Source organism: Papio anubis, chromosome 11, assembly GCF_008728515.1.
Source record: "Papio anubis isolate 15944 chromosome 11, Panubis1.0, whole genome shotgun sequence".
NCBI lineage: Eukaryota > Metazoa > Chordata > Mammalia > Primates > Cercopithecidae > Papio > Papio anubis.
Window position 1 is genome coordinate 118,234,073 of NC_044986.1, and position 26,649 is coordinate 118,260,721.

Below are 26,649 nucleotides of genomic sequence, written 5' to 3' on the forward strand. Positions count from 1 at the left end.
TTGGGAGGCCGACGCAGGTGGATCACTGGAGGTTAGGAGTTTGAGACCAGTCTGGGCAACATGGTGAAACCCCATCTCTACTAAAACTACAAAAAATTAGCCAGGCGTGGTGGCACATGCCTGTAAGCCCAGCTACTCGGGAGGCTGAGGAAGGAGAATCACCTGAACCCAGGAGGTGGAGGTTGCAGCGAGCTGAGATCAAACCACTGCACTCTGGCCTGGGCAACAGAGTGAGGGAGGCTTAGTCTAAAAAATAATAATGATAAGTAAATAAATAAAAATAAATTAATTTTTAAAAATGTATTTTTTTGTTCTTACTGCTAGGAAGGTATGATCATATTTGACATACAATCATTTGCTTCTTTTTTCTTCTCTTGATCTTAGGGAAGAAGATCTATTTCTATTTCCGACTGTACTCTATATACTCTCTTTACTTTCCCCTAAATGTGTTTAGACTAGGAAAAAAGTTATACATGAATAAAAAGCACTTCAAGTATAGAAAGGAAAATTCGAAAAGTGGGATAAAAACCATTTGCTATTATTTCTCTAAAGAATTTTTCACTAAAATACCACTACAAGTTTCACTCTGTTGAATGTCATTTGGTTAAATCTGGCTATATTTTAAAATATAAAATGCTTATTTTCCTTAAAAATATTTTAAATGATTATTTTTGTAACTGCCCATGATTATTCTCTACTACTATTGTCAAAAAGCATTAATTGGAAAAGTTTAGATCACTCAAAGACAAGTGTTTATACATACTATTTTTAAAGATTAACAAGCAAAGCTTTAGCTAAATCACATAGCTTTAGCTGTCTGCTAAAGCTTCTATATACAATTTTTATTGTATACAGAAAAAATTTAGACATTACAACTATTAAAAAGCCCCACAAGGCATAAGCTAAACTCTATGAAATGCAACAACAACAAAAAAACTAAATGACATGAGAAGCAAAGCATCACATTCTCAGCACTTTTGTTAGGATGAGGACTGATGATGAAGTTACTGAATTGTAAGAAATCAATCCACTTGCCACCGGAAATTAAAATGTCAGCAGAAAGAAAACTCTAATGCCAGAGGTAAAGTGGTTCCTGAAAAATATCTTGACAAAATTTGTATATTTTGAAAAAGGAGTTATATTTGTTAAACAGAATACTTACTGTGAACTCTCAAAGGGAATTTAGAATTACTATTGATAACAATATTTTCCTCTGAAAGGCATCTCAAATGGTTCCTGTATCACCTGATCAAATATATTATGAGATATTAATTAGAGAAAATGTGACCATGCATGATGGGATGTCTAGAGGGGCCCAGCCAGTCACCCCTTCTCTGGTGCTTGCTGATAAAGGCAGGAGTGCTCTGAGAGCAGGAGGAGGAGGAGCTGCTCACCATGGACCTGGGCATGGGGGACCCACTGCCCGAGGGCAAGGGCGGGTGAATAGATGGAAGAGGGCAGAGGCTTCCTCTTCAGTCCTTGGGAGAAGACAGCAGCAAAAGAGACATTTGAGAAATTTGAGGGGAAGAATGCTTATTCCTCTACCTTGTATTCATCCCAAAATCTTTATGCAAATTTGTATTTTTTTCTTAATACTTTACCAATGTTTCACTTTTTTTCACAAAGCTCCTTTAACTAATTCGAGCTTTATGGAAGAGCTGCACGTCCTATTCTGCCAAGTCTTTCTTGACAGTTCCATCCAAACAGTCCCTGTCCCTAAAATCCATCACATTACCTTGCTCCTATTTTCTTGACAGAAATGAGGAGAAGGATGAACACTGTAAGTTAGCCAACTCTACCTACACTTGCTCAAAATGACCAAACTCAATACGTAGTAAGATGGGGAGGACAAATAACCTGGTGCCTGCTTTGCTGCCTGCCCTGCCCTCCATGGTGGCTGTCACCCTGCTCCCAGCCCCAAGTCCAAGTGGGACCTCAGGATCCCATCAACAGAGTTCCAGGCGGTGGCTCTGAGGCCAGCTGAAACTTACTTGCTATCCCAGCCTCAAGGCAAGGCTTCTGCTAGGCGGGACCAGATATTTCAGCAATTCACTTGAATATGTTGTCTCTAGGTGTTGAGACTGTAATTTCAGGGTTAGGTTTTGGTTTTATCTTCAATATAGACTACAAGGAACTCTGGACAACCATTCCTGGAAGACCTGTTAAAGGAATGTGAGGTCCTTGGAAAGTCATCTTGAATTTTAACACTATCAGGAGGAGGTCCTGGACTCACCATAGACTCCTTTAGAATACAGTTTCCAGGAATGTTAAATCAAGGGAAAAACAAGTTATTCCTGTCTTGCTTCAAGGAACAATAATAGAGAACAGAGGAAACACTCCAAGCTCAAAGTACTTTTCTGGATCAAGGGCAGAAGTCATAACTGCTTTATTTAAGACTCAGAAACTAAATATCGTCTTAAAGATCTTCCAACGAGAAGGTATAATTTGAACCCTGTAAAGCTTTTTCGTTTCTCCTAATTTCAAAAGATGATTCTGCCTGTTCTTCAGCAACAAATACCCCCCTGGACTATTCAAACTCCCCCTTTTGAATCCCGTCTGCTCATTAATTTCACTTCAAAAGAGTATTATTCCCCCTCAAGGTGTGTGCAAACTGGGTAACCACAGGCACAGTGACAGGAATCTGTTGCTTCCTTCTCCATTATTACCATGGGCTAAGCCATGTATCATGCTACAGCCATGGGGGATCACTGAAATTTGAATGTTATATAATTTTCATGGGTCATAATACATTCTTCTTTTAATTTTTTTCAGCCACTAAGAAATATAAAACACATTCTGAGCTTGCAGGTCACAGAAAACAGGCAGTGGCCTGGATTTGGCCTATGGGCCATAATTTGCTGACCCCTGATTTAGAAACCACCCCTGCCCCACAAAAAGCACTTTACTGAGTAAGTTTTATTTTACATAAAATTCTATCACTATGAGACTTAGTCCTCCTTCTTTCTCGCTCTATTTTAATTTAAAATGTAATCTATTTCACTTCATTTATCTCTTTCTTCATTATAAGGATTTTCTTGCATCTGCCTTTGGTCAAATGATTAATCCTTCATATAACATGGGGGTCATTACCCACATATCTGAAAGTTTACATGATATATAATATGCTTTCAAGGGCGATTTGTCTAGAATACCTGGGTATTATAATTTCCCTGATACTAGACATTTTGTTCCAAATAGGATTTCTCACATCTTTCCATATCTCAGGTGTATGAGTGATTTATTGAGGGGGAAAAATAGAATAAATGGTCAACAGAATGACTGAAAGATGCTTAAGGGCAGGTGAGTTGAATATAACTATCAATGCCTTTTTATTTTATTTTATTTTTTTTAGATGGAGTCTCGCTCTGTTGCCCAGGCTGGAGTGCAGTGGTGCAATCTCAGCTCACTGCAAGCTCCGCCTCCTGGGTTCACACCATTCTCCTGCCTCAGCTTCCCCAGTAGCTGGGACTACAGGTGCCCAGCTAATTTTTTTGTATATTTTAGTAGAGACGGGGTTTCACCCTGTTAGCCAGGATGGTCTCAATCTCCTGACCTCGTGATTTGCCCGCCTCAGCCTCCCAAAGTGCTGGGATTACAGGCGTGAGCCACCGCACCCAGTTGCCTTTTTTTTTTTTTTTTTGACAAGGAGTCTTGTTGTCACCCAGGCTGGAGTGCAATGGCGCCATCTCGGCTCACTACAAGCTCTGCCTGCTGGGTTCACGCCATTCTCCTGCCTCAGCCTCCCAAGTAGCTGGGACTATAGGCGCCGGCCACCACGCCTGGCTAATTTTTTGTATTTTTAGTAGAGAGGGGGTTTCACTGTTAGCCAGGATGGTCTCGATCTCCTGACCTTGTGATCCACCCACCTTGGCCTCCCAAAGTGCTGGGATTACAGGCGTGAGCCACCGCGCTTGGCTGCCTTTTATTTTTAGAGACAGGGTCTGGCTCTGTTGCCCAGGCTGGAGTGCAGTGGGCATAGTCATAGCTCACTGTAGCCTTTAACTCCTGGCCTCAAGTGATCTTCCTGCCTCAGCCTCCCAAGTAACTGGGACTATAGGCACGGCCCACCACACCTGGCTTTTCAATGCCTTTTAACAAACCTTATTCCTCTAAAAGGTATGAGCAAGCCAAATTTCTGTGTGGGAGTCAAGATTAAGTAATGGTGAGTTACTGAGAAATGGGAATAAATACAAACTGCAGGAGAAAAGTACTTGTTGAATGACGGATAACAGCATCTTCCTCTTAGAGAAATGAGCCCATATGCAGAATTTGCATGGAGATGGAAGAGTTACTTTGGTTGGGTCTTCTCTGAGCCCTACTGGTTAAGAGATGAGGACATTTACGCTTCTGTAGGTAACATAGGTGCCCTGGTATACCAGAGAGCTGGTTTGAAAAGCACTGAATCCACAGGATTTTTGCTGCATTTCCTAGGTCTCTACCAGCACAACCAAAAAGAGTAATGTGGAAATTACCCAGAGAATTTAGGTGAGAAAAACAGAAGCCATTGGATTTTCTCCTTTAAATCTTCAGAGGGGTATACACTCCCCTGGAAAACCAAGTTGCCTCTCTGCTCACATTCATCAGAATCATGCTGGACTTTTTCTTTGCACTATACATGGAGTTGATAGAAGCAACAGTATCAATACATGTAACTTTTAAGATGAAATAAACCAGTGAGAATACAAAGCAAATTTTCTGTCCTCTACTAAATAAATTCATGGCTCCTACTCTCACTTTTATGGCTAAAAATTGAATGTAAATGGAAGGCCTTCTAAGCCTATTTTCCACACAGTATTTGACTGCAATGTAAACTGCATTTTCAGGCTTAACGGGAAAAATAAGGTTGTAGAATTTTTATCTTGTGTATTTTATTTAAATAATGCATAATACGCTTTTAAAACAAGGGGAATGATTTTCAACATGAGTTACAAAAAAAAAAAAATCAATGTTTCATTACCTTATTAGGATCAGGTAAGAGCACTGTAGGCCTTAATGCCTCCCCAAAAAATGAATAAAAGAAAACTATCCAACAGATTAACTGTAAAGACGAGTGGGTTGATATGATGATTCCATGAAAATTAAGACAAATAAACAGCAAATGTGCAGTTTACATTTCTAGTGCTTTCTTAAAAAAAAAGAGTGGACTAAGTCATCAGTTGTGACTATTACATTCTGTCTCTCCAAGCCTTTGGTGTATCTTTGTTTTACAGGTACAGAATAAAACCATGTGTCATCTGAGCAAAAAGAGAATCTTTGTTCTTTGTCATGGTGATAGCTACTATGTACTTGAGAAAGTGCAGCATTGCATCTACCTGGGCGTAATGTGGCAGGAAGTCCATTCGGTACAGAGTTTCTTACTTTTCAGATACCTGGGACCTTAAACACTATGTAGAAATGATGTCAGGTGCTAGTTTTTAACAAAGAGAAAAAGAACCAGAAAAGAACAATCCTCTAGGTCAAATAAAGTGAAAAGCATTTACTCTGTGGAAGAAACCAATAAAAATGTGAAAACGAAGAGTTCTAAAAATAAAGCTTGACCCCACATGTTCATACCTGGAAGAAGCCTGTGGAGTTCTAAGTCCATTAGGAAAGGGTAGAGAAGGTTAAGTTTCATTTGTTTCACTCTGACTCAAAACGTTTATACTTACATCTTGTCTTGGCCAGCACCAACTCGGAGAGTTAATCGGGGGATAACCGGACTCGGGGCCAGAGCGACTGGTTCCACTTTTATCTGTGGAAGTTAGCACGTTAAAGTTCAATATGGTTTTTCAACAAAAGTACCTCCTACCACTTCTCCTACTCCCCCACTCCCACAAACTGAGTAACAAAGTTGAAGTCTTAAATATGGCGAAAATCTCAGACAGACAATCTGGGCCATTCTGTGTTTTTGTTTCTCAACAACTGAAGGCTATCTGGCATCATGAGAAATTCTACAAACTTTAATCACGTTATGTAAATATGGTAGTTATTTCTATTTGTTTGGGTTAACTTTTGGACTTAATTATATTGTTAAAAATTTTAAACAACAATTGTTACCCAGATCATTTTTGGTGCAGCATTTAAATAATTACCAGACCTAATGTAAATAGAAAAAAATGCAATGATGTCTTCCCTATAAGATAAAAGCATCTCTTTATGAAACTTGACAAACATTAAACTCATCTTAAGTTTGCATTATCAAATGAGAAAGTTGAAATACTAAGTGTAATTGTTCCATTCAACTGTTCAATTTTTGGCTAGAGGTAAAACAATCTGAAATGCTGTAAACAAAATCTATGTAACTGAGGTGCATCTTATGTAACATGGTGATAGTATTGGTGAAAAACCTCAAGTTCTACAAAATTGAACACTAAAAATAAGCAGGACTAATGGAAAAAATAAGAATGGAATATGTATATCACTCAAAACCCATGCAACTTTGGTAAACTGAGCCATAATGAATCAATGATTTGTATCGGAAAAATAGCACAAAAAGCACAAAAATAGCACACACACACACAAAAAAACCCACCACCGGGTGTGGTGGCTCACACCTCTAATCTCAGCACTTTAGGAGACCGAGGCAGGCGGATCACAAAGTCAGGAGTTCGAGATCAGTTTGGCCAACATGGTGAAACCCCGTCTCTATTAAAAATACAAAAAATTAGCCGGGTGTGGTGGTGGGCACCTGTAGTCCCAGCTACTCAGGAGGCTGTGGCAGGAGAATGGCGTGAGGGTGGAGCTTGCAGTGAGCTGAGATCGCACTATTACACTCCAGCCTGGGTGACAGCGTGAGACTCTGTCTCAAAAAAAAAAAAAAAAAAAAAAAAAAATTAGCCAGGCATGGTGGCACGTGCCTGTAGTCGCATCTACTTGAGAGGCTGAGGCAGGAGAATCGCTTGAACTTGGGAGGTGGAGGTTGCAGTGAGTCAAGATTGTGCCACTGCACTCCATCCTGGGTGACAGAGCAAGACTGCATAGAAGGGAGGGGAGGAGAAGGGAGGGGAAGGAAAAGGAGGGGAGGGGAAGGGAGGGGAAGGGAGGGGAGGGAAGGAGGAAAACAGATATTCTCTTTTGGAATGGATTTGTGGTGAAGGCAATGGCTGCCGAATGAGGTGAAGACCTCACAAATACCTGACGTGTCTGCCAGAAGAGAACACAGAAACTAAGTCTGATGTTAAAGGGTCTCTTCACAATTTTTGGTCTGCAGATCATACAGTCAACATTTTGAATTAACAAGCTAAACAGAAGCTGTGCATTTCCAAATTATTGTCTGTCTCAGCGTTTTTCAGTGGGGTCGTAGGATTGGTATTTTTGGTGGGATGGTGCTTTGTTGTCAGGAACTGTCCCAAGCACTGCCAGATGTTCAATGTCACTGGTTCACTGTTAGTCACTGACTAGTTGCAACATTAATTTATGTATTTTAAGCTCAAGAATTACATCATAATAGAACAGTATAGTGGTTCTAAAGGGGAACACAGAAAATAATGATCAACATATCATAAAGTTAATATAGTACATGTAGATCAAATCTATTATTTTATCATGTGTATCTACCTGTCTCTTCGTAGAGTTGTTTTTTAAATCCCTCAGCCCATCAAGATCTACGGCTTCGACAAGCCCCTTGCATGGTGCCTGGCATGCAGGAGATGCTCAGCAGACATTTGTTGAATTATCAACTGATCTTGCCCCAACCGTCTTGCCTTTTAGTTATTCCATCATACATCCAGGACCACCCTAAAACCATCCCCCAGAGCACTGAGTGATACCAAAGAAAATTTTTAATTCCATCTTAATGTATGCCTCTGATACTAGCTGTTTATCAGCTAACCCAGCTAAGGGCAGAGACCATGTGTGTTTTGCTTACTGCTATTTTCTAGTGCCTGTCTCAGGATCTGATACTAGTAAGTCTTAAGATAAGTGTAAAGCATGAATATGAAGCGATGATTTCAGTCTTTACCACTTTCAAGACTCTTCCCATGACCTCCTTTCCCCTTCTACATATCCAGCTCCACAGGAAATACTGGTGAGGCCACCAGTATTGAAGGAGAGCTCCTTCAGTTCCCTGCAAACTTCTCTGTGCCCACAATTACACTAAAGAAGTTTTCTCTATCATCTGCTTATTTACAGATCTTCAGTCTTTCTGTTCCACAAATTATTTTCATCTCACTTTTTTTTACTTTTATTTTTTTGAGACGGAGTCTCGTTCTGTCACCAGGCTGGAGTGTAGTGGTGATCTTGGCTCACTGCAACCTCCAACTACCGGGTTCAAGCGATTCTCCTGCCTCAGTCTTCCAAGTAACTGGGATTACAGGCGTGTGCCACCACGCCCGGCTAATTTTTGTATTTTAAATAGAGACGGGGTTTCACCATGTTGACTAGGATGGTCTCGATCTCCCGACCTCATGATCTGCCCGCCTCAGCCTCCCAAAGGGCTGGGATTACAGGCATAAGCCACTGCACCTGGCCTTTATCTCACTTTTAAATGTGCTCCACTCCAACTTAAACATTTTCTTAACTTCTCTTCAACCTCTAGCTCCCAACCAGTGCTTTGGACAGTTCCTTATAACAATTTCTCACAAATGTCCATCTTCACTTCATTGTCTGTTTTCTCACTTCTTCTTTAGTCCTCAACCCTTGCCAATGTCCTCATCCTCATGTCCCAGCATGTTTTCCCATTACAGGTCTTCTCATGCTCCTTCCTTCTCCTTTACAAACTCCTCTTCTTTCACCTGACTTTACTTGGCCCCTCTCCTTTTGTCATGCTACAGTTTCTTTAGTGATCTCATCCCTGCCCACAGTTTCAACTGTAAGTTTAAAATATGTCTTCAAAATTTCTGTCTGGATTAGCACTGATTGATACTAAGGCCAAAATATGAAGTTGCCTATTAAACATTTTCAACTAAATATCCTATAAGTATTTCATCTCATCACACTGAAATCTTAACTTACCAACTTCCCCACAAACCGCCCCTTCCCCCTAGCCAACCTCACTCTTGGCTGATGTCTCCTTCATTTACCTGGTCCTGCAGACAGAATGGTTCAAGGTCAAGGGTCATGAGGGGGATGGGTGGCAGGTGGAGCAAGGCCCATGCATAACTAGTGTTCAAGTCTCGTGTGTGTGTGTGTGTGTGTGTGTGTGTGTGAGTGAGAGAGAGACACAATCTCACTCTGTCACCCAGGCTGGAGTTCAGTGGCACGATCTCGGCTCACCACAACCTCCACCTCCTGGGTTTACGTGATTCTCCTGCCTCAGCCTCCCTTTAACTGGGATTACAGGTGCATGCCACCATGCCCGGCTACTTTTTGTATTGATATTAGAGACAGAGTTTCACCATGCTGGCCAGAATGGCCTTGAACTCCTGACCTTGTGATCTGCCCACCTCGGCCTCCCAATGTGCTGAGATAACAGGTGTGAGCCACCGTGCCTGGCCGTCTCCAATATATTTTTTAAAGGAAGAGTTTTATATCTAAACAAATCTGAAAACAAATGGTCCAGTCTTTATCTTATGAACTATTTAACGCTTCCTCATCTTTCTGTGTTATCTGTGGAAAACATAACAAAAATAAACAAATATTTATAAGCTACCTATAATCTGCCAGGCATTGTGCTTGGTTATATTCCCGATGTGTTCATTAAGGTTTTTAAAAAACAAACATGGAGGGTAGATAGTGTGGGTTTCATTTTACTGAAATGAAACTGATCATATATGGAGAAACCATTTTTCCTTTCTTTTCCATTTTGTTTTCCTTTTCTGTTCTAAGGTCACACAAATAGCAAACCTGAGATGGAATGCAGTCTTTTTGACTCAGAGAATGAAAAATTATATGAAGTTCTTACATTCTTCAACTCTAAACATTTTAGGGTTACCTAGTCATCAATGATGAGGTATTAGAAGTGATATTTCTTAATTCTTCAACTGACAACACTAGCAGCTACGCATTCCAGTAACCTTTCCTTAAGCTCTATTTTAAAATGAAGCAGTTTGACCTACCTTTTAAAAAATTCCGCTCTACTATCATTCAGCTGTGTGTTTGGCCCATGTCTATTACCATAACACTCAATAATGATAACTTACACTTGTACAGTACTTGGTGAACTGTATCCTATTTACATTATCCAACTCTATCTTCACAACTCTATAGGGTAGGTGTGGATGGTGTTATTATTCCCATGTAAGAGCTCAGAAAGGGGAAGTGCTTTGCCCAGAGTTACAAAGTTAGTAGGTAAATGGCCTAAATCCAGGTCTCCTGACACCAAATTCATCCCCTGTTCACCATACTGCTCCTTAACTCTCTGACACATATTGTGAGTCCTTTTTCTGGTAATGCTGATGGCTTACATGGAGCTACTCACTTTATTTGTCAATCTCTCTTATGATAAATGACACACATCTGTGAGATGGCTGGGGTTAGCTGTAAATTTTGTTCTCTATGGGAGGCTAACTAGTTTATATGGAAACTGACGTTAACCTTGGCCCCGCCTTCACTCAACTAAACTAGCTGGGTTTTCAATGCTGTCTTAAATGGCTTGGCAGGACAAAGGAATCAAGACATGGTCTGTTTATTACCTGCTATTAAAAAAAACTAAATAATATGTAAAAATCAAGTAAACAAAAGTGGAAACACATCTTATAAGTTAGATTTAAAACGGTATAAATGTGCCCTGAAAGCAACAGGTATTCAGTCAACTGGTTGAATTAACGAATGATTCACAACCTGCTATCTGGGCTCAAAGTTTCATCTGTAATTACAGTGGTTGTATCATCTAAACACAGATGCCTCTGACAGGAAAGGAGGGAGCTATTAATTATACCACATAACTGGGATTGTCCCAGGCAAACCAGGATATATCTAGAAACTACTCAGACACTTTTATTTCATTCCTAAAGACAAGTTAATTTAGATTTAACTTGAGAAAATTCAAGGGACTGTAGAAAAAGATTAATGAGGATGCTAATAATACACATACAGAAAGTACAATTTCTAAATTAAAATTTCTTCCCGGATTTTTGTTTCCATTAACTTTGTGTGCTTACCAAAATAAAAACAGAGGCATTTCCTACAATCATAAAATAATTTCTCATGTGCACTTCCCAGAAAACAACATACAGAAGGATGACTTCACTCACTTAGATGGCATGACTAATGCCATCTTTTAATGGCATCAAGCCAAAATCTGGGGCCACAAGGAGCATTTAAGGGTTAAAATAAAAGAACAGCACTTTGGAGTAATGCTGAGAATTGGGGCACGCAGAAGAGCATTTACAGTGGATTATTAAGCTTCCCAATTCACCAAAGAGGTAAAGTCCAGCAATATAAGACTCCTTTGTAGCTAACTAAAAATACATTGTCAGTGGATTTGTCCAGTTTTATGTATAAGCAATACTTCTTTCACCTGAACTAATACTAGTAGTCATATAAGCCCCTTATTGCCATGTGCTGCATTTTTTTTGTTAATCTTCAAGGATTTAGCTTCTTTGCCACATACCTCAGGGCACCAACTGATAAAGCTCTAACTCTCCATTTTTCCAGGACACCAGCAGTGCGGCCTTGCAAAAAATGAAAATCGCTCAAGAGATTTAAGGGGGAAATTTATTTTTAAAATCCTGACTTGAAGCAAAGAGGTGGATTTTTAAAAAGCTTATCTGTAAAGAATCAGTTCAAATTTAAATTCTATCTGGGAACTCTTTCATGCATTCCAGCTTTAAAGTTTATCTTTTGACAGGGACTTTCTGCCAAGGTAATGGGCAGCTTTGTCAATATAATCTGTCCAAGGTTTTTTATTTTTTATTTTTTTAATGTTAAACTCCTTTCATTACAAAAGAAAACCCACCATATATGTATACTAGCTAGGGTAGCAGCACATTTAGCAAGCGCTAGTTCAGATTCCCATCTATGCTGTTATGTTAGAAAAAAACCTCGTAAATAGTACTGATGAAAGCTCAATTGAATAACCTAACATTTGGATGCTGAACTATGGCTGTAAGCATCTTGTATCTCTCAGCAATTAAGGTCTTTACATTATTTCCATTTAGAAACACAGTTTAAGTAAACTCCGGTAACTATTTAAAATATTAAACAGAGAGTTAGAAAATGTGCAGTTGTGGTTAAGTATAACAAGTGCTATCCCACGTAGACAGCTGAGAGAGAACAGGAGCTTTCCTGACTGTGCTCAGAGTATAGAGTCAGAAAGGCTGGAAGCTGGCTTTGGGTAAACTACAAATTTAAATATACTCATTGAAACATTAAGCTTCTTGTTTCCTCTTGGAACATACAGTTACGAGAAACAGGAAGGAAATATTTCCCTCCCCTTTATTGGGTTTCTTTATTTACCAAAAAAACCCTTCGTTTCACTAATTACAATAGCTGATTAGAAAAGACTTGGAATGAGACTATATTACTTTAAACAGAAGGGGAAAAGGATGAAAACCTTTCATTAAAGGCACAAACCAATTAGATGATTTATCATTCTCTAAAGAACAAACTGTTTAAATTTAATAAAAGATTTTTGGGGGCAAATCCTACCGGATTTGGGGATAGATTAAAGAAACATTAAAATTTTTAATTGTTCTGATTGCTAAAGTCATACAAGTGTAAGAAGATCCCTTTCCTGCTCTTTAAAATATGGCAGTTAAACAGGCGTTCTCTAAGGTATCTCCAGGAACTAACATTTTATAAAATAATGATGTCCCCTTACTGTCAAGCATCAAACCATTCGTATGCCCCTCATTTGCAACTGTCACTTAGGTCACCAAAGCAGACTGAGGGAAGTGGCCCGAGAAGGCCGTTCTGGGCAGTAAAGAACACAGGCCTCGGGCAGAGAGGCCTGGGCCCTCCCCTCACTGGCTGCAGCAAGGTACTCGACCTTTCTGTGCAGTTTTCTCAACCGTAAAACAGGAACCACTATACGAAACCCTCAGAGCTGCTGGGAGAATTAAATCATTGAATTCTGGCTAGGCCTGGAATCTGTAGGCACTCAAGAGGTGGCAGATGCTATCATTTACTATCGAGTTAGTTTATTCAGTAGCCAAAGTTCAAATAAAACAATTCCTCAATCAACAGGATAAAAAATGTTGAGAATCCTTTCTAGAATTTATGGGCTTTCCATTATCAACAACTCCCAATTATGCATGGGTTGATCATCAACACTATGGGATATATGTATGAAAATTCAGAACTGTTATAGTCATCTACTCATCTTAATTAAACGACACAAACTGCTCTTCATTTAGTGTTTTCTAAGAGAAGGCAGAAAGAAGGCCTTTGAAGCCAAAATATTCTTAGAGAAGGTATGAATCTACTGTTTTTAAGCAGAGATAAGTTAAATTTTAGAATGCTGCTGTCTCTTCCCAGTTTTGAATGGGAGGAAGGAGACGGAGGAAGGAAGCAGAGGGTCTGTGAGGTTGAGAGGTTGGTGAATAACGAGTAAGTGGCAGAGCTGGAATTTCCACCCCAGTCAGTGTGGCTGCCAAAGCCACGCTCCCTCGGCCAGCACTGGACTGACTTATCTACAGGTGGTGGGTGATGTCAGCATTTTTGGGGTGAAACTCTACTGTGCCTTTCCAGATCATATTCGAATGTAAAAACAGATCCCTCAATTTGACAGATAGATTTTGGCTTACCTTCTATTTAAGAAAATAGGTATAACCACTGAGTTCCACTAACATAAATTTAAAAATGCATTTATTTTTTCAAAATGATCCTCCTTCCAAAAATCACTTAAAAGAACAAGAGGAATTTAAAGTAATCCTGTATACTCATCTAAACCCCAAAGATCCGTGCAATATATACGATGACACACACAAATTTTAATACATTTTTTAAAATTTTACTTAATCCCAAATGTGACAGTATTAGTAACAATTTTAAACTGTTCTGAAATGTACTGTTAAATTTATCACTGCTACAATTATTATGGCTGTGACTGCAATTGGATAACATAATTGCTCTTAACATGTTTTTTTTTCTTTTTTTTTTTTTTTAAGACAGAGTCTCTCTCTGTCGCCCAGGTTGGACTGCAGTGGTGCAATCTCAGCTCACTGCAAGCTCCGACTCCCATGTTCACGCCATTCTCCTGCCTCAGCCTCCCGAGTAGCTGGGACTACAGGTGCCTGCCACCATGCCTGGCTAATTTTTTTATATTTTTAGTAGAGATGGGGTTTCACCATGTTAGCCAGGATAGTCTGGATCTCCTGACCTCGTTATCCGCCCGCCTCAGCCTCCCAAAGTGCTGGGATTACAGGCGTGAGCCACCACACCTGGCCGTCTTTTCTTTTTTTTTTTTTTTAAAAAGACAGGATCTCACTCTGTTGCCCAAGCTGAAGGGCAGTGGCACTATCCTCCCACCTCAGTCTCCCAAGCAGCTGGGACTCCAGATGTGCACCACCATGCCTAGTTAATTTAAAAAACAGTTGTTGTTTTTTTTTTTGGAGAGAGTCTCACTATGTTTCCTAGGCTAGTCTCAAATTCCTGGCCTCAAGCAATCCTCCTGCCTTGGCCTCCTAAAGTACTGGGAGCATGAGCCAGTGCACCTGGCCATTAACATGTGTTTTATAAAAAGTCAATGTGGTTCTATTTTAAATAAGTGACAGTCTAGACTCCCAACCCTGACTAGGTGTCTGATTGCCCACAAAGGGGAACTAAAAGCTTGCATAACTCACCACTCTCTGGATTTGTCATCATCAACAGAAAAACAATTTGAACTTCTTATGGTGAGTTCCTAACCACATGATTTCACTTATCCCATTTTAACATAACACAGAAAAGTGTGGTAGTTAGGACCATAAATTATAGCATCTGACAGCCTGGATTTAAATTTTGACTCCTGTTCAATCACTTAACAGATGTGTGATCTTGGGCAAGTCTATTAATCTCTCTAAGCCTTAGTTTCTCATCTTAAAGTGACAATAATTACAGCATCTGTCTTAGAGGGTTGCGGTAAGGAATTAAAGTGCTTAGCATGGTGTTTAACACATAGTAATTACTCACTGTTAACTATGACTGTTTTGCTGTTTTTAGTGTTCTTATCATTATCTCTAAAGATGAAATACTTAAGGATTAAAGAAGCTAAAAAACTTGTCCTGGATCTTATTCCAGGTCTGCTGGATTCCAAAGCCTGAAGCTCCTTCTACCTACCAGGCAAATCCCTGTTTAATTAATCACATCTTTATTGGTTCTTGGTATTGATAAATGTAGATAAGGCTGGTAAAGGGTTTATAAACAGGTAAAATAAATGAGGAGATTAAAAAATTTAAACAAATGCTCTTGCTTGCCGATCTGGCAAGTGTCCATGAGAATTGCTCTTGGTCAGGATGATGAGAAGGGAAAACGAGATTGTGGCCTTCATTCTTTTGGCTGAAGATATTTTCTTGGGGCAGCTTAGATATGTCTCACTTCAGTTTACCTTTGGTGCCTTACTTCTGTAGATTTGTTGGAAAATTCTTGGACCATATGGAACCGCATTTCAGGTGTGTTTTTGTTTACTCATATGCCGTGGTGCTTGGGGGATTTAAATGGGGTTGAAGAAAGGGAAGTCTTAACGTTTATGTCACTATCCCAATTACTACTCCTTGTCAATGGCATTTCCATGGGTTGTCCTAACCTTTATCCTTTCCTATTTGTATCAAGGGCTAATATTCCAAAGAATGCCAAGGAAGTAGAATAATTTTTAAAACCTACTAATAGCTGACCTGCCCGTATTAACACAGGCTAGCTGATACAGTCCAATGGAGCAGCAATCTCCAGGTTCCTACATTTTATCGTCTGATTCAGAATGGAACACCCTCTCCATCTACTGACATTTATGCGTCAGATATGGTACTAAGCACGCCCTGTATGTTCTCATTTAATCCTTATATAAATAACTTAACCATTTCACAAAGGTCAGGATCTGAACTCAGGTCTAACGCTATAGACATTACTATTTATTATTTATAAAGGTCTTATAAGATAGCTGAATTTTCTACATTTTTATTTTTGCCATGTACCTGCTCCACAGCCCATCAAAACTGATCCAAGAACGTGTATCTTTCTCTCAGGTGAACTCTGTGCCTCGAGGGACTGAGCCTTTGCCTTCCACCAAGGTGGTCTGAGGGACTTTTCTTCCCTAAAGTCAGGTAGATGCTGTAGAAAGGCATGGGACTGCTGTTACAAACCTAATCTGATGGTTTCACTCAAATTCATAACGGCTGTTGAAACAACTCCATTGACTTTCCGAAGTGAAGACGGTGGTGAAAGCAAGAGTCCCCTGTTTGATTTACTGAGGGCTCAGCTGCCAAGTTACTAGTTACACGAGGGATAAATGACTAACTGCAGTCAGGCAACATCTCTAACAACAAACACCTCACCATGTGAAGTCTCTCTGCAGTGTAACTCACCCAGCTCTTGCTAGCTGTGTCATCCTGATCTTGGCCAAGTCATTCTCTCAGGCTCAGTTTCTCTTCCATAAATATTGCTAATACTACCTGCTGGACCCATGTCACAGATGTGTTAGGAGGAGAAAATAAGGTGTATGGATCTGCTTTAAAACCTGACAACTACTATATAGAAATCGCATAATAATATAATAAAATGATTTTTTAAATGGAAATAAGAGTTGGATTTCTGTGTCTTGTTAACTTGTCAACGTTCAGTTATTGATATCAGAATTCCCATTTCACTTCTTTATATTTTAGAATAGCCAAAGAGAACAAAGAAAGAATCAAGGTAGGCAGAAAAATGGGAGTTGCCATTACTGCTGTCAACTACACTAATTTTTCTAGGTAAGTCTGAAGTTAAAAATATTCCAAATTTATTGGTAATACATCTGCTGCAGGTCAAATACATCAAATTTCCTCATATGAAAAAAATTATTGGATATTTTGTAGCCAAGCTCAAAAAGGATAACTTTCAGAGGGAAAGGATCATTAGGAGCTCTAGGGGTGGCACCATGAATAGATACTTTTTCAGAAAGTTTATGAGAAATTTTCAAATAACCCAGCCGGCTGCTGTAATCCAAGGAACCATGGACTGAAAAGCAAAGGCGGGTAAGCAGAGGTCACAGCCTGAGGACTGAGGCCCCAGTGTCTACAAAACTGCGGGGTTTCTATCAGTTTCTCTAGCTGTACACTATGAAATTAAGTCTGACTTACTGAAATGGTGAAACATTTCTGCCATGTGGGATTACTTTCTGCCCACTCACCAGGCTGACAGACCAGCCTAGATACTCAGAAATGTGCCCTTATCTTATTAAAGCAGAAAACGGAAGGAATAAAAGATGCTACGGAAAGTTCTGTAGACAGCCATAATCCTAAACACATGCCAAAATGGCTCACCAAAAAGAAAACCAAAGCAGTGGTCCTTCCACGGGCCTTGCTGTCCTCTTAAAATAGTGCCGTGGTTTTGCATGCTTTTAGAAATATGGATGCTGCCTTTCTCAATAGTTGGGTACAAAATATAAGGTAGTAGACTTGATAATTCACATAAATATTATTCACAATTTAAGAACCCAGATTTGCTTTTTTTAAATTGCCAGAGATCACTATAGCTAATAGAGAGTTTATAGTCTGTGATTAGATGCCTCTTAAGCTATGAATTTTTAACATCTGCTAGTGTATTGAGGGCTTGATTACAGGTTTATGGGTTTTAGAATTAAAATTAAATTTTGTAACCTCATTACAAATGTATTTCCACTTAAGTGATGGGTGATTTACATCCAGAATACAGATACAATTTGGGCTTTGTTTACCTGTGTTTCTCACTAGGACTCTGTTCAGATAGGGCCAAAAATGAGAAACTGCTTACTTTTTCATGCTTGTGTTTCTCCTTCTCTTTTTCTCTCTTCTCTCGCTCTCTCTTCTCTTTCTCTCTTTCCTTCTCCTTCTCCTTCTTCTCCTTCTCTTTCTCCTTCTTTTTCTTCTTCTCCTTTTTGTCCTTTTTCTTTTCTTTCTCCTTCGGCTTCTCTTTCTCCTCAAACAGTTTTTCCGGAAGCACTGGTAACAAAGACGGCAGCATGGCTGGGACCCTGGCGGCAGCGGCAGGGCTGAACAAGGGCAGGGCCAACTCTTTTGGGGGCAACACCAGTGGGGGTGCTGGGGCTTTCATCTTATCTTCTCTGCCTTTATCTTTCACTTTTTCTTTCTCTCTCTTATCTTTATCTTTCTTGCCTTTCTCTCTATCTTTCTTCTTATCTTTATGCTTCTCTTTCTCTTTCCTCACAAGTCCATCTTTCAATTTCACTTTGGGATCAACATCTTCCAATTCTTTGATTTTAAATTTATAGGGATCTGCCTCTTCCTCTTTAAGAAATTCCTTCCAGGGATACTTTGTTTCCCTGCCAGCTTCCTTGTCTTTCTCTTTCTCTTTCACTTTATCCTTCTCCTTACTTTTGTCCTTGTTCTTGTCTTTTTCCCTCTCCCTATCTCTCTGCTTTTCTTTCTTTTTCATTTTAGTCTTGAGTTCCTTTTTCAACTTCTTCTTTACCTCCACAGAGGAAGGCAGCTTGGTTTTCTCCTCATACACCTTGTGGAGAGGTTCGGGAGTGGGAGGAGACACTGACGGAGAAGAAATATAAGGAAAGTTGGGGGGCATATTCGAAGGTGTTCCCAGTTTTGCTTTACGTACAACCTCATCAATGGAGGCATCCATTGTCCATGAGTTATCGGAACTTGAAGTTCCACCGGAAAGAGGCAGAGGAGTGGATCCTGACTTTGTGAAATTGTTCGTGGAAGTGGAAGCTTTGGGAGTGGTACACTCTGGGCCTGAAATTCTCTTAGGGCTGGTAAAAATGTCTCCTTCAGATTCTGATCCAGAAGAAAATTCGAAAGGATCTGGCTCTCGCTCAGCACAGGCTCGTGCAATCACAGCATCGATAGAGGCCTCAATTGTTTTATCTGCTACCAGAGCCTTTTTCGGCTGATTCTCATTGTTCAGTTTCCCAGCATCAGGGGGGGTCTGTATTTGTTTTACCTGGATAGTCTCTTTACTGATTTTTTCACTGACGGTAGCTGAAGGCGTCCTGTTTGGTGTTTCAGGCCTCACAGGTGTTTGGGGAATATGAGTCATGACCTTGGGGCTCTTGGGACTCTTGGGGCTCTTAGAACGTCCAGGTGATTTCTTTTCTTTGGATACAGTTTTTGGTGATCGAATAGGACTTCCGACCATTGCTGGTGACTGGGTGGTTTTAGGTGATTTAGTCTTCTGTCCTGGAGAGCTAGTTTTAGTCTTTGTTTTAGGTGTAAATGACTTTGTTTCTAATGGTTTTGCAGTTGGCATTTGGGATTTTGCAACTGGAGCCAACATTGGAGGCTCAGGTGAGGGAGGTGCCAAGTCTGTACTGTCCTGTACGTGGACTGGAGAAAGCATTGGTGGGATCTTTTGAGTATTTATTGAGCTGAGTGGCTCTCGAGCTTCCAATAACACAACATCTAGCGTGTCCCCTTTAGTGCTTAATAGCCGAGGCCGCTTCATGGCTGGCAGTTCTTCAGCTTCAGGACTATCCAGTGGTCTCTTACCCAAGAAATTCTCATCATTAATAATTTCTTCCTCCTCCAATTCATCATCTTCTTCCAAGGGAACTTGCATGGCTTCTGCTGATGTGCCTCCATCAGTGGGCACCTGCTCTTCTTCTTCTTCTGATAAAGGAAGAAATAGGAAGAAAAAAAGAAATATTATTGGAATGTAACAAAATCTAAGAAATAAAAACAATGCTTCAAACATGATTTCTTTTTTCTTTCTTTTTTATCATTAAAGTTCTAGGGTACACGGGCACAACGTGCAGGTTTGTTACATAGGTCTACATGTGCCCTGTTAATTTGCTGTACCCATCAACTTGTCATTTACATTAGGTATTTCTCCTAACGCTATCCCTCCCCTAGCCCCCGAACCCCCAACAGGCCCGGGTGTGTGATGTTCCCCTCCCTGTGTCCATGTGTTCTCAATGTTCAACTCCTACTTATGAGTGAGAACATGCAGTGTTCAAACATGATTTCTTAAAAAAAAAAAAAAGGAAATTATTGACAGTGTTTAAAAAGTAAGTTAGTTTTCAAGGATCTTCCAAACATGTGTGTCATCATTCTCAAAAGAGCAGTAGTCAATAACAGCGAATGTACACATAGATCATTGCCCTTTCACATGGTCTGGCCCTAACCTCAGGATCCGGAAATTGCTCAGTGTTTCCAGTTGGCCTTCTGTTGTTTCCTGAATTAATTCTTTTCCTAACCAGTAAACACCTTCTTTCTCTATCTCCCTCTCATGCACACAGAAGCACATGTGCACAACCACACGCCCATCTAAAAAATCAAGAGATGGATTATTATAGGACTTAGTATGGATTATTATTATCAGGAATGACAGAAAGGTATTTTTAGGACTTTTATAACAAATTCATATACTACTTATGTCTTCTATTTTGCTTGCTTGATGTGAGCCACTTGGAGAGGGAGTATGGTGCAATGAAATACACTTGGTTTAGGCACTTGACAAATGGTTTTTCGGCTAGAGTTCTGGCACTAGAGAGCAACCAGCCTTAGGGACTCTCTTAACCTCTCTGAGCCTGTTTCCTCATCTTTCAAAAAGGAGCCGATGTTACTTGCCCTGTCTACTTGGCTGAGTTGTTCCAAGATCAGATTATTTTTCCCGACGCTTATTAACTAAGTATATAATGCACAATGATAAAGTCTAAAAGAGCCACTGAAATAAATCAGAAATAAATCATAACTAAAAGAGCTCACAGTTTAGTGCAGCAATAAAGGATGTGCCTAGCCCACAGAAAGTGGTTAGTGCCACAGACAGATAAAGTGCTACAGCAGGTCAAAGGAGAGACAGATCTCAGTGAGGTCAAGCATGCAGGTGAGGTTTGACTAATTATGCAGTGTTTGGGATACTTGGAGACTGGAAGTGGTGAAGTCCAGGACAAAGGGTCAGATGACAAAGAGATGAAGGTGAAACACAGGGAGTGTATGAGAAACAGAAAATGATTTGTCTGGAAAGTAGAGTGCAAGGTGGGGAGCAGTAGGAAGCAGGTTTAGTAAAGTTGCATCCAGATTCTAGGACTTTTGAATTCCAGAAAAAGAAATATAATCTTTATTCTACTGGTAGTTTGGACCTAGAAGGCTTTTAGACAACAGAGAAAAACGCGTGGGGTATGTGTTGGGAAAAGTCACACTGGCAGGACCATGCATGATGGATGGGGGTGGGAGGTAACGGGTACTGAAGGAGAGCAATATCATGGGTTACTGAAGTGATGTGACAGGAAGTAAGGGTCAGAGCTAGAATAGTGGAAATGATCAGGAAGCAGCAGAGGTGAAGGATATTCTGAGGATAGAATGGATAGAATCTGATAAATGATTTGGGTATATGAATTGAGCAAGGACTCAAACACAATTTCAAAGCTTTGAGCCTGGTCAGGCATGGTGGCTCATGCCTGTAATGCCAACATCTTGGGAGGCCGAGGCAGTAGGATTACCTGAGCACAGGAGTTTGAAACCAGCCTGGGCAACATAGTGAGACCCCGTCGTTACCAAAAAATACAAAAATTAGCTGGGCATTGTGGTGCACGCCTGTAGTCCCAGCTACCTTGGAGACTGAGGTGCGAGGGTCACCTGAGCCCAGGAGGTTGAGGCTGCAATGAGCTGTGATTGCGCCACTGCACTCCAGCCTGGGCGACAGAGCAAGACCCTATTTTTAAAGAAAAAAAAAGGGGGGGGGGAGAAAAAGCTTTGAGCCTTGGTGAGTGATAAATGTAGTGATGAACAGAAACAGGAAATAAGGAAAGAGAAAAGGACAATGATTATTAGCTCAATCCCTAGACACAGAGTTTGATAAACATTTAGTCTGCAATGGCTACTCGGCAGCTGAAATATAATACAGATGATCAGAAAACAGGGCAGAGTGCGTGAGAGAAAGAACGTTGTTGAGATAACTAAAGTCACCGTGATGGATGAAATGAACAAGGAAGAAACAAGAGGAAACAGGTTCAGGTATTTTGAGGAATACCTACACATAGAAAGAAGAGGAAGAAGGATTAAAGAAATACATGGAGGGTCAGATGTCAAGAGATCAAGGCAGCAAGAGTTTTAAAGCAGAGGCCAAGTGAACAAAGCCAAATGCTTAAGAGGTCAATGAGGATGAGGCCACCAGCAGAAGCCATGCTGCAAAAGCATGAAGGGTGCACAGATAGAGAACACGTGAGGTGATGCATGGGAAAGCACTTAGTAAATCATAAAAAAAATCACAACCTTATCAATTATGCTACCGATTCACGATAATGATGGCATCATCCACCAGGTCCCAAGTCAGGAAACTGGTGTCATTCTAGATTCTCTCCCGTCTTCTCCGCCAGATCTGAATCGACAGCACAAGTTTTCTACTGTTTGCTTTCATGTGCTTTCCCCCTGCTCCTGTCTGGTTCATTTCAGTGTTCAGCACCTCTTCTCTGTAGGGCTGCAAGGACCTTCTACCTAGTCTCTGCCTCCAGTGCAGCTTTCTCAGAACCATCTCTCACGTCGTCCTACGGTGATCTTCTGAACACGCAAATCTGAGCGTCTGGTTCCTCATCTTAAAAACCTTTCACTGCTTCCTTCAGAAGCAGTTTGTAAAAGGCATCCCTTGGAAATTGAGGGTCTGTAGAACCCCTTCTGAGGCTACTGCACAATAGAGACGGCTGTTCTTTATTACACGGAAGAGTTATGCCTCGGGTTATTTATTTTACATGCAGAGCTTCCACAAAAGCTTTTGTTGTGAGGCTAAAACATGTTTGAAAATCACTATTCTAAAATACAAAAATCCTCTCCATCTGTGAAATCGGAGGAAAAAATAAAATATAAAAATCCAATTTCTCCAGTATGACTGACAAGGTGCTCCCTCAAACAAGCTAGGGAAGTAACCTCATCATTCACAGTGAGCTCCTGCGTGCTCTACCCATTCCAGCCACGCTGACTTATCTGCAATCCCCAAATATGTGGTCACACTCCTGTACCTCTGCACATGCGATTCCCCGTGCCTGAAATGTCTTTTCCTTCCTAACATGTTGGCAACCTCCAAGGCTCCCATCAAGTATTACCTCTTCTGTAATGCCTTCTCTTAGCAACTAGAAATAACCATGTACTCCCTTTGGGCTCTACTGTGTTCCAGTTATACATGCAACAAAGAAAGCCTAGAATATTTACCATTCAGCTCTTTACAAAAAAAGGTTTGCTGACCCCTGTCCTAGACCTACCACATTCCACTCATCTAAACTTTTCCCTCCCTCCCTCCCTCGCCTCCGTTATCAGAATGACAAGACGGACTTCAGATCTGCTCAACTGCCAACAGATAAACATGAGAAAATCAGAAAGAAGGCAGCTTTAGGGTATTCTGAAAGTGAATGGACATTCATTTATTAGTATTACATTTCCAAATTTCAAAGAACCTCCTCCTACTCCACAGAGGTTCATAAATCCCAATGATGCCAAAGCAGAACGACAAAGGTCTGGCTTAAGCAGGATAAAGGTCTTTAGAGTATGTCATGGTGCACCCTGCTCTTCTAACTCTGGGGACTAATCTGGATCTAGCTCAGTTCTACCAACGTGTGTCCCTCAGGGAAGGCCTTAGGGAGATGCTGGGAGACCAGAGGGAAACTGCTGTACTCTAAGCATTCCCTAGAAAGGGAATACAGGGGATACCCAGGACTACTAGTAAGACAGTTTCAAGTCTTCTGGATGTAAGGCCTGTTTTGTAGTTAGAATAACTTGAAAATTTGGACTTTTCTGTATAGTAAGACATATTGTATTATTTTACTAATGTGCAATTCTATCAGATTAGAACTGGCAAAATGGCTACAAGATGGGCCTTTGAATGAAGGAAGAATGTGAGGCTTGGCTAGGAAAAAATGGGATGGTTTCACACAACTACTTTAGAAAATATATTGGTTTATTTTGAATTTAGAGCTCAAATAACTCATAAGGGTATCAAAAAATTAATGACGGTTGTTTGTGTTTGAGTAAAAAAAAATTAACATTAAGCTTGATTTAAAGTAGGATGCCACAAGTTGGGGGTTTATTCTGTTTTTGTTATTTTGTTTTTATTGTTTATTTTCACTTTTGTTTTTCAGGTCCCTACCACAAAAATTTATATTCATTCCTTTATATTACTTAATACTGCAAAAACTTGGATTCATTACTTTATGTTATTTAAAGGAATAGAAATGAATTATAAAACTAAACCACTTCAAGTGTTGGTTTTAGGAATACTCAAAAATACAAACGTTTTAAAATAGTTTTTTTTTAGAGCCAACAAAAGTTTCTTATTTTTATTAGTTTAATTTACACTTTCTTATTTACTTAAGATTTTATAAGAAAGCTTCAATTGCAGCATCAAAATCAGTTAAAATGAATGAAGGACTTCGTCAGAAGAAAAAGCCTGAAACTTTTTTTTTTTTTTTTTTTGAGACGGAGTCTCGCTCTATCGCCCAGGCTGGAGTGCAGTGGCGCGATCTCGGCTCACTGCAAGCTCCGCCTCCCGGGTTCACGCCATTCTCCCGCCTCAGCCTCCCCAGAAGCTGGGACTACAGGCGCCGCGACCACGCCCGGCTAATTTTGTGTGTGCGTATTTTTAGTAGAGACGGGGTTTCACCGTGTTAGCCAGGATGGTCTCGATTTCCTGACGTCGTGATCCGCCCGCCTCGGCCTCCCAAAGTGCTGGGATTACAGGCAAGAGCCACCGCGCCCGGCCAAAAGCCTGAAACTTTTAATAAAAAAAGGAAAAAGTGTAAAGATACTTAAACAATTTTTAAAATTAGAAATGATCTGATATCTACCAGCAGGAATAAGTAACGCGCATGGAAGTTACGAAGCATAACAATCAGTGAGTACCTGCGAGGCCATCGCCTACTTCAGAAGAGCATGAGCAGGGCCCTCCCAGTCCTGCGGCTCCTTTCCCATCCACCCCTGCTTTCTCCACTCCTACCCCAGCCCCCAGTGAACTGCTATCTTGATCTTCAATCTGTTTCCTTTGTAGTTTTACCACATTTGTACGTAGTTTGCTTGTTTTTAAACTTGATATAAATGGTATGATACTATAATGGTCTTTTTTTTTTTTTTTTTTACCCAACATTATGTTTCTAAGATTACCCCAGGTTGACGCAGGTAGCTGTAGTTCACTTCTTTTCACTGCCGCAGAAATGTCCAAGGGTGGTCAATCCATTCTCCTGGTATAAAAGTTCTTCACTTGAGTGAATATATTTTATTTTAAACATATTAGAATTTTAAAAATTAAAACAAATAAATACAGTTGATCTAGCTTCTGCCTGCTCAAATGTAGACTTGGTTGATGGTTACACATAATGAGTATCTGGCTTTTTACTACATGAATAATTTTAATTCTATGTTTTAAGTGTTTGGAATAAGACAAATGTGTAATGGCCACTGAACTGTTTAGCCTTTACCACTGGTAAAGGTGAACTTCAGTTTGATAATAATTGAATGGCAACATGCATGCATGTGTATAATATAATATAATATATAATATAAATGCATGCATGTGTATAATGACCATCATTTATTAATAATCTGTAAAATATCCTACAAATGTCTTAAAAATATTTTCCTATACTAATCTGTGGAAGCCTGTGTTATTATAAAACTGCAAAATTTGGTCAGCATAAGCTTAATATTACAAGATATCTAATCTTGATATGTTATTGCAAAAATAGTAAAGAAAATATTTGGGTCACAGGCCCTTTCCACTTTAACACAAATATAGACATCATCATCATCATAATAATAGCTGTGTTCCAACATCAAGAAAGAAAGAGAAAGTGAGAGAGAAAGCATGTGTATATATGAAGTATTTCAAAGATTTTTATTTCCAGAGAACTAAGAACTCATTTTCTGTTATTTTAGTGTTCTGAAATGGAAGAAAAGGACTCTCCTGTACATATGTGAGAAACAAATACTGAAAAAAGTAATTTAAAAATTTGATTGTTAGTTTTAAGTTTTTAAACAAGTTCTTCAACTTCTTAGTGCACTGGAGTTCCTTGATCAACAGGACGAGTTCATTAGCACCATTTATCTTGAGAGCATTCTGAAAATTAATTGCTAATTAAAGGTAAGTATTCAAACTTCTAAATAATAATACCCATCAATAATAGAGATATGTCTTGTAAAGTTAACCTTACAACCCTTTTGAGAAGATTAAAAAAACAAAAAACAACTCTCCTCCCCATAATCTCTGTAAAACCATCCAACAGCAGCACACATCCAGAGTTAGCATCTGTGGGTGACGTGACCATCACCTCAGCCATCTGCCCTAATCTCTCCATCGCGCCATGAAAGCAATCGAGGGCTGTTGGGGAGGCTTTGAAGGACAGTGGGTGTTTAATTAAGGAAAGGTAGTTCTGGATAGGTATTCATGCTCATGTCCCTAAAGGCATAGTAAGGATTGTTCACAAAAGTGGGGTCACCTTTTCTGCTTTTGCTAAAGTTGGGTCAAAGTTAACGGTGTTACCTTTTCTGCTTGTGCTAAAGTTTGGTTAAAGTTAATGGTGACATGACTTTTGATTTGCTTTTCCCATCTGTGAGAATGTGTGGAATATTATGTTATGTGTTATAATTGATTAAACTGTCATTCATCAAAGAATCCCATGAATTATGATATAACCCCTATATTTCTAGTAGAAAAAAGACACTAACAACAACTAAAGACATGAAGAAT

At 39.9% G+C, this 26,649-nt stretch overlaps 1 protein-coding gene across 2 annotated transcripts in view; it reads right to left on the minus strand.

Annotated features, from left to right (window-relative positions):
- TAF3 (TATA-box binding protein associated factor 3) overlaps positions 1 to 26,649 on the minus strand; it is a 211,126-nt gene that overhangs the window by 34,620 nt on the left and 149,857 nt on the right. For both annotated transcript variants that reach the window (XM_021943033.2, XM_003903372.4), the window contains exons 3-4: positions 17,764 to 19,592; positions 5,649 to 5,731 (exon numbers count right to left, since the gene is read on the minus strand). In XM_021943033.2, the coding sequence (XP_021798725.1) occupies positions 5,649 to 5,731; positions 17,764 to 19,592 (1,912 nt within the window). The remainder of the gene's footprint in view (positions 1 to 5,648; positions 5,732 to 17,763; positions 19,593 to 26,649) is intronic.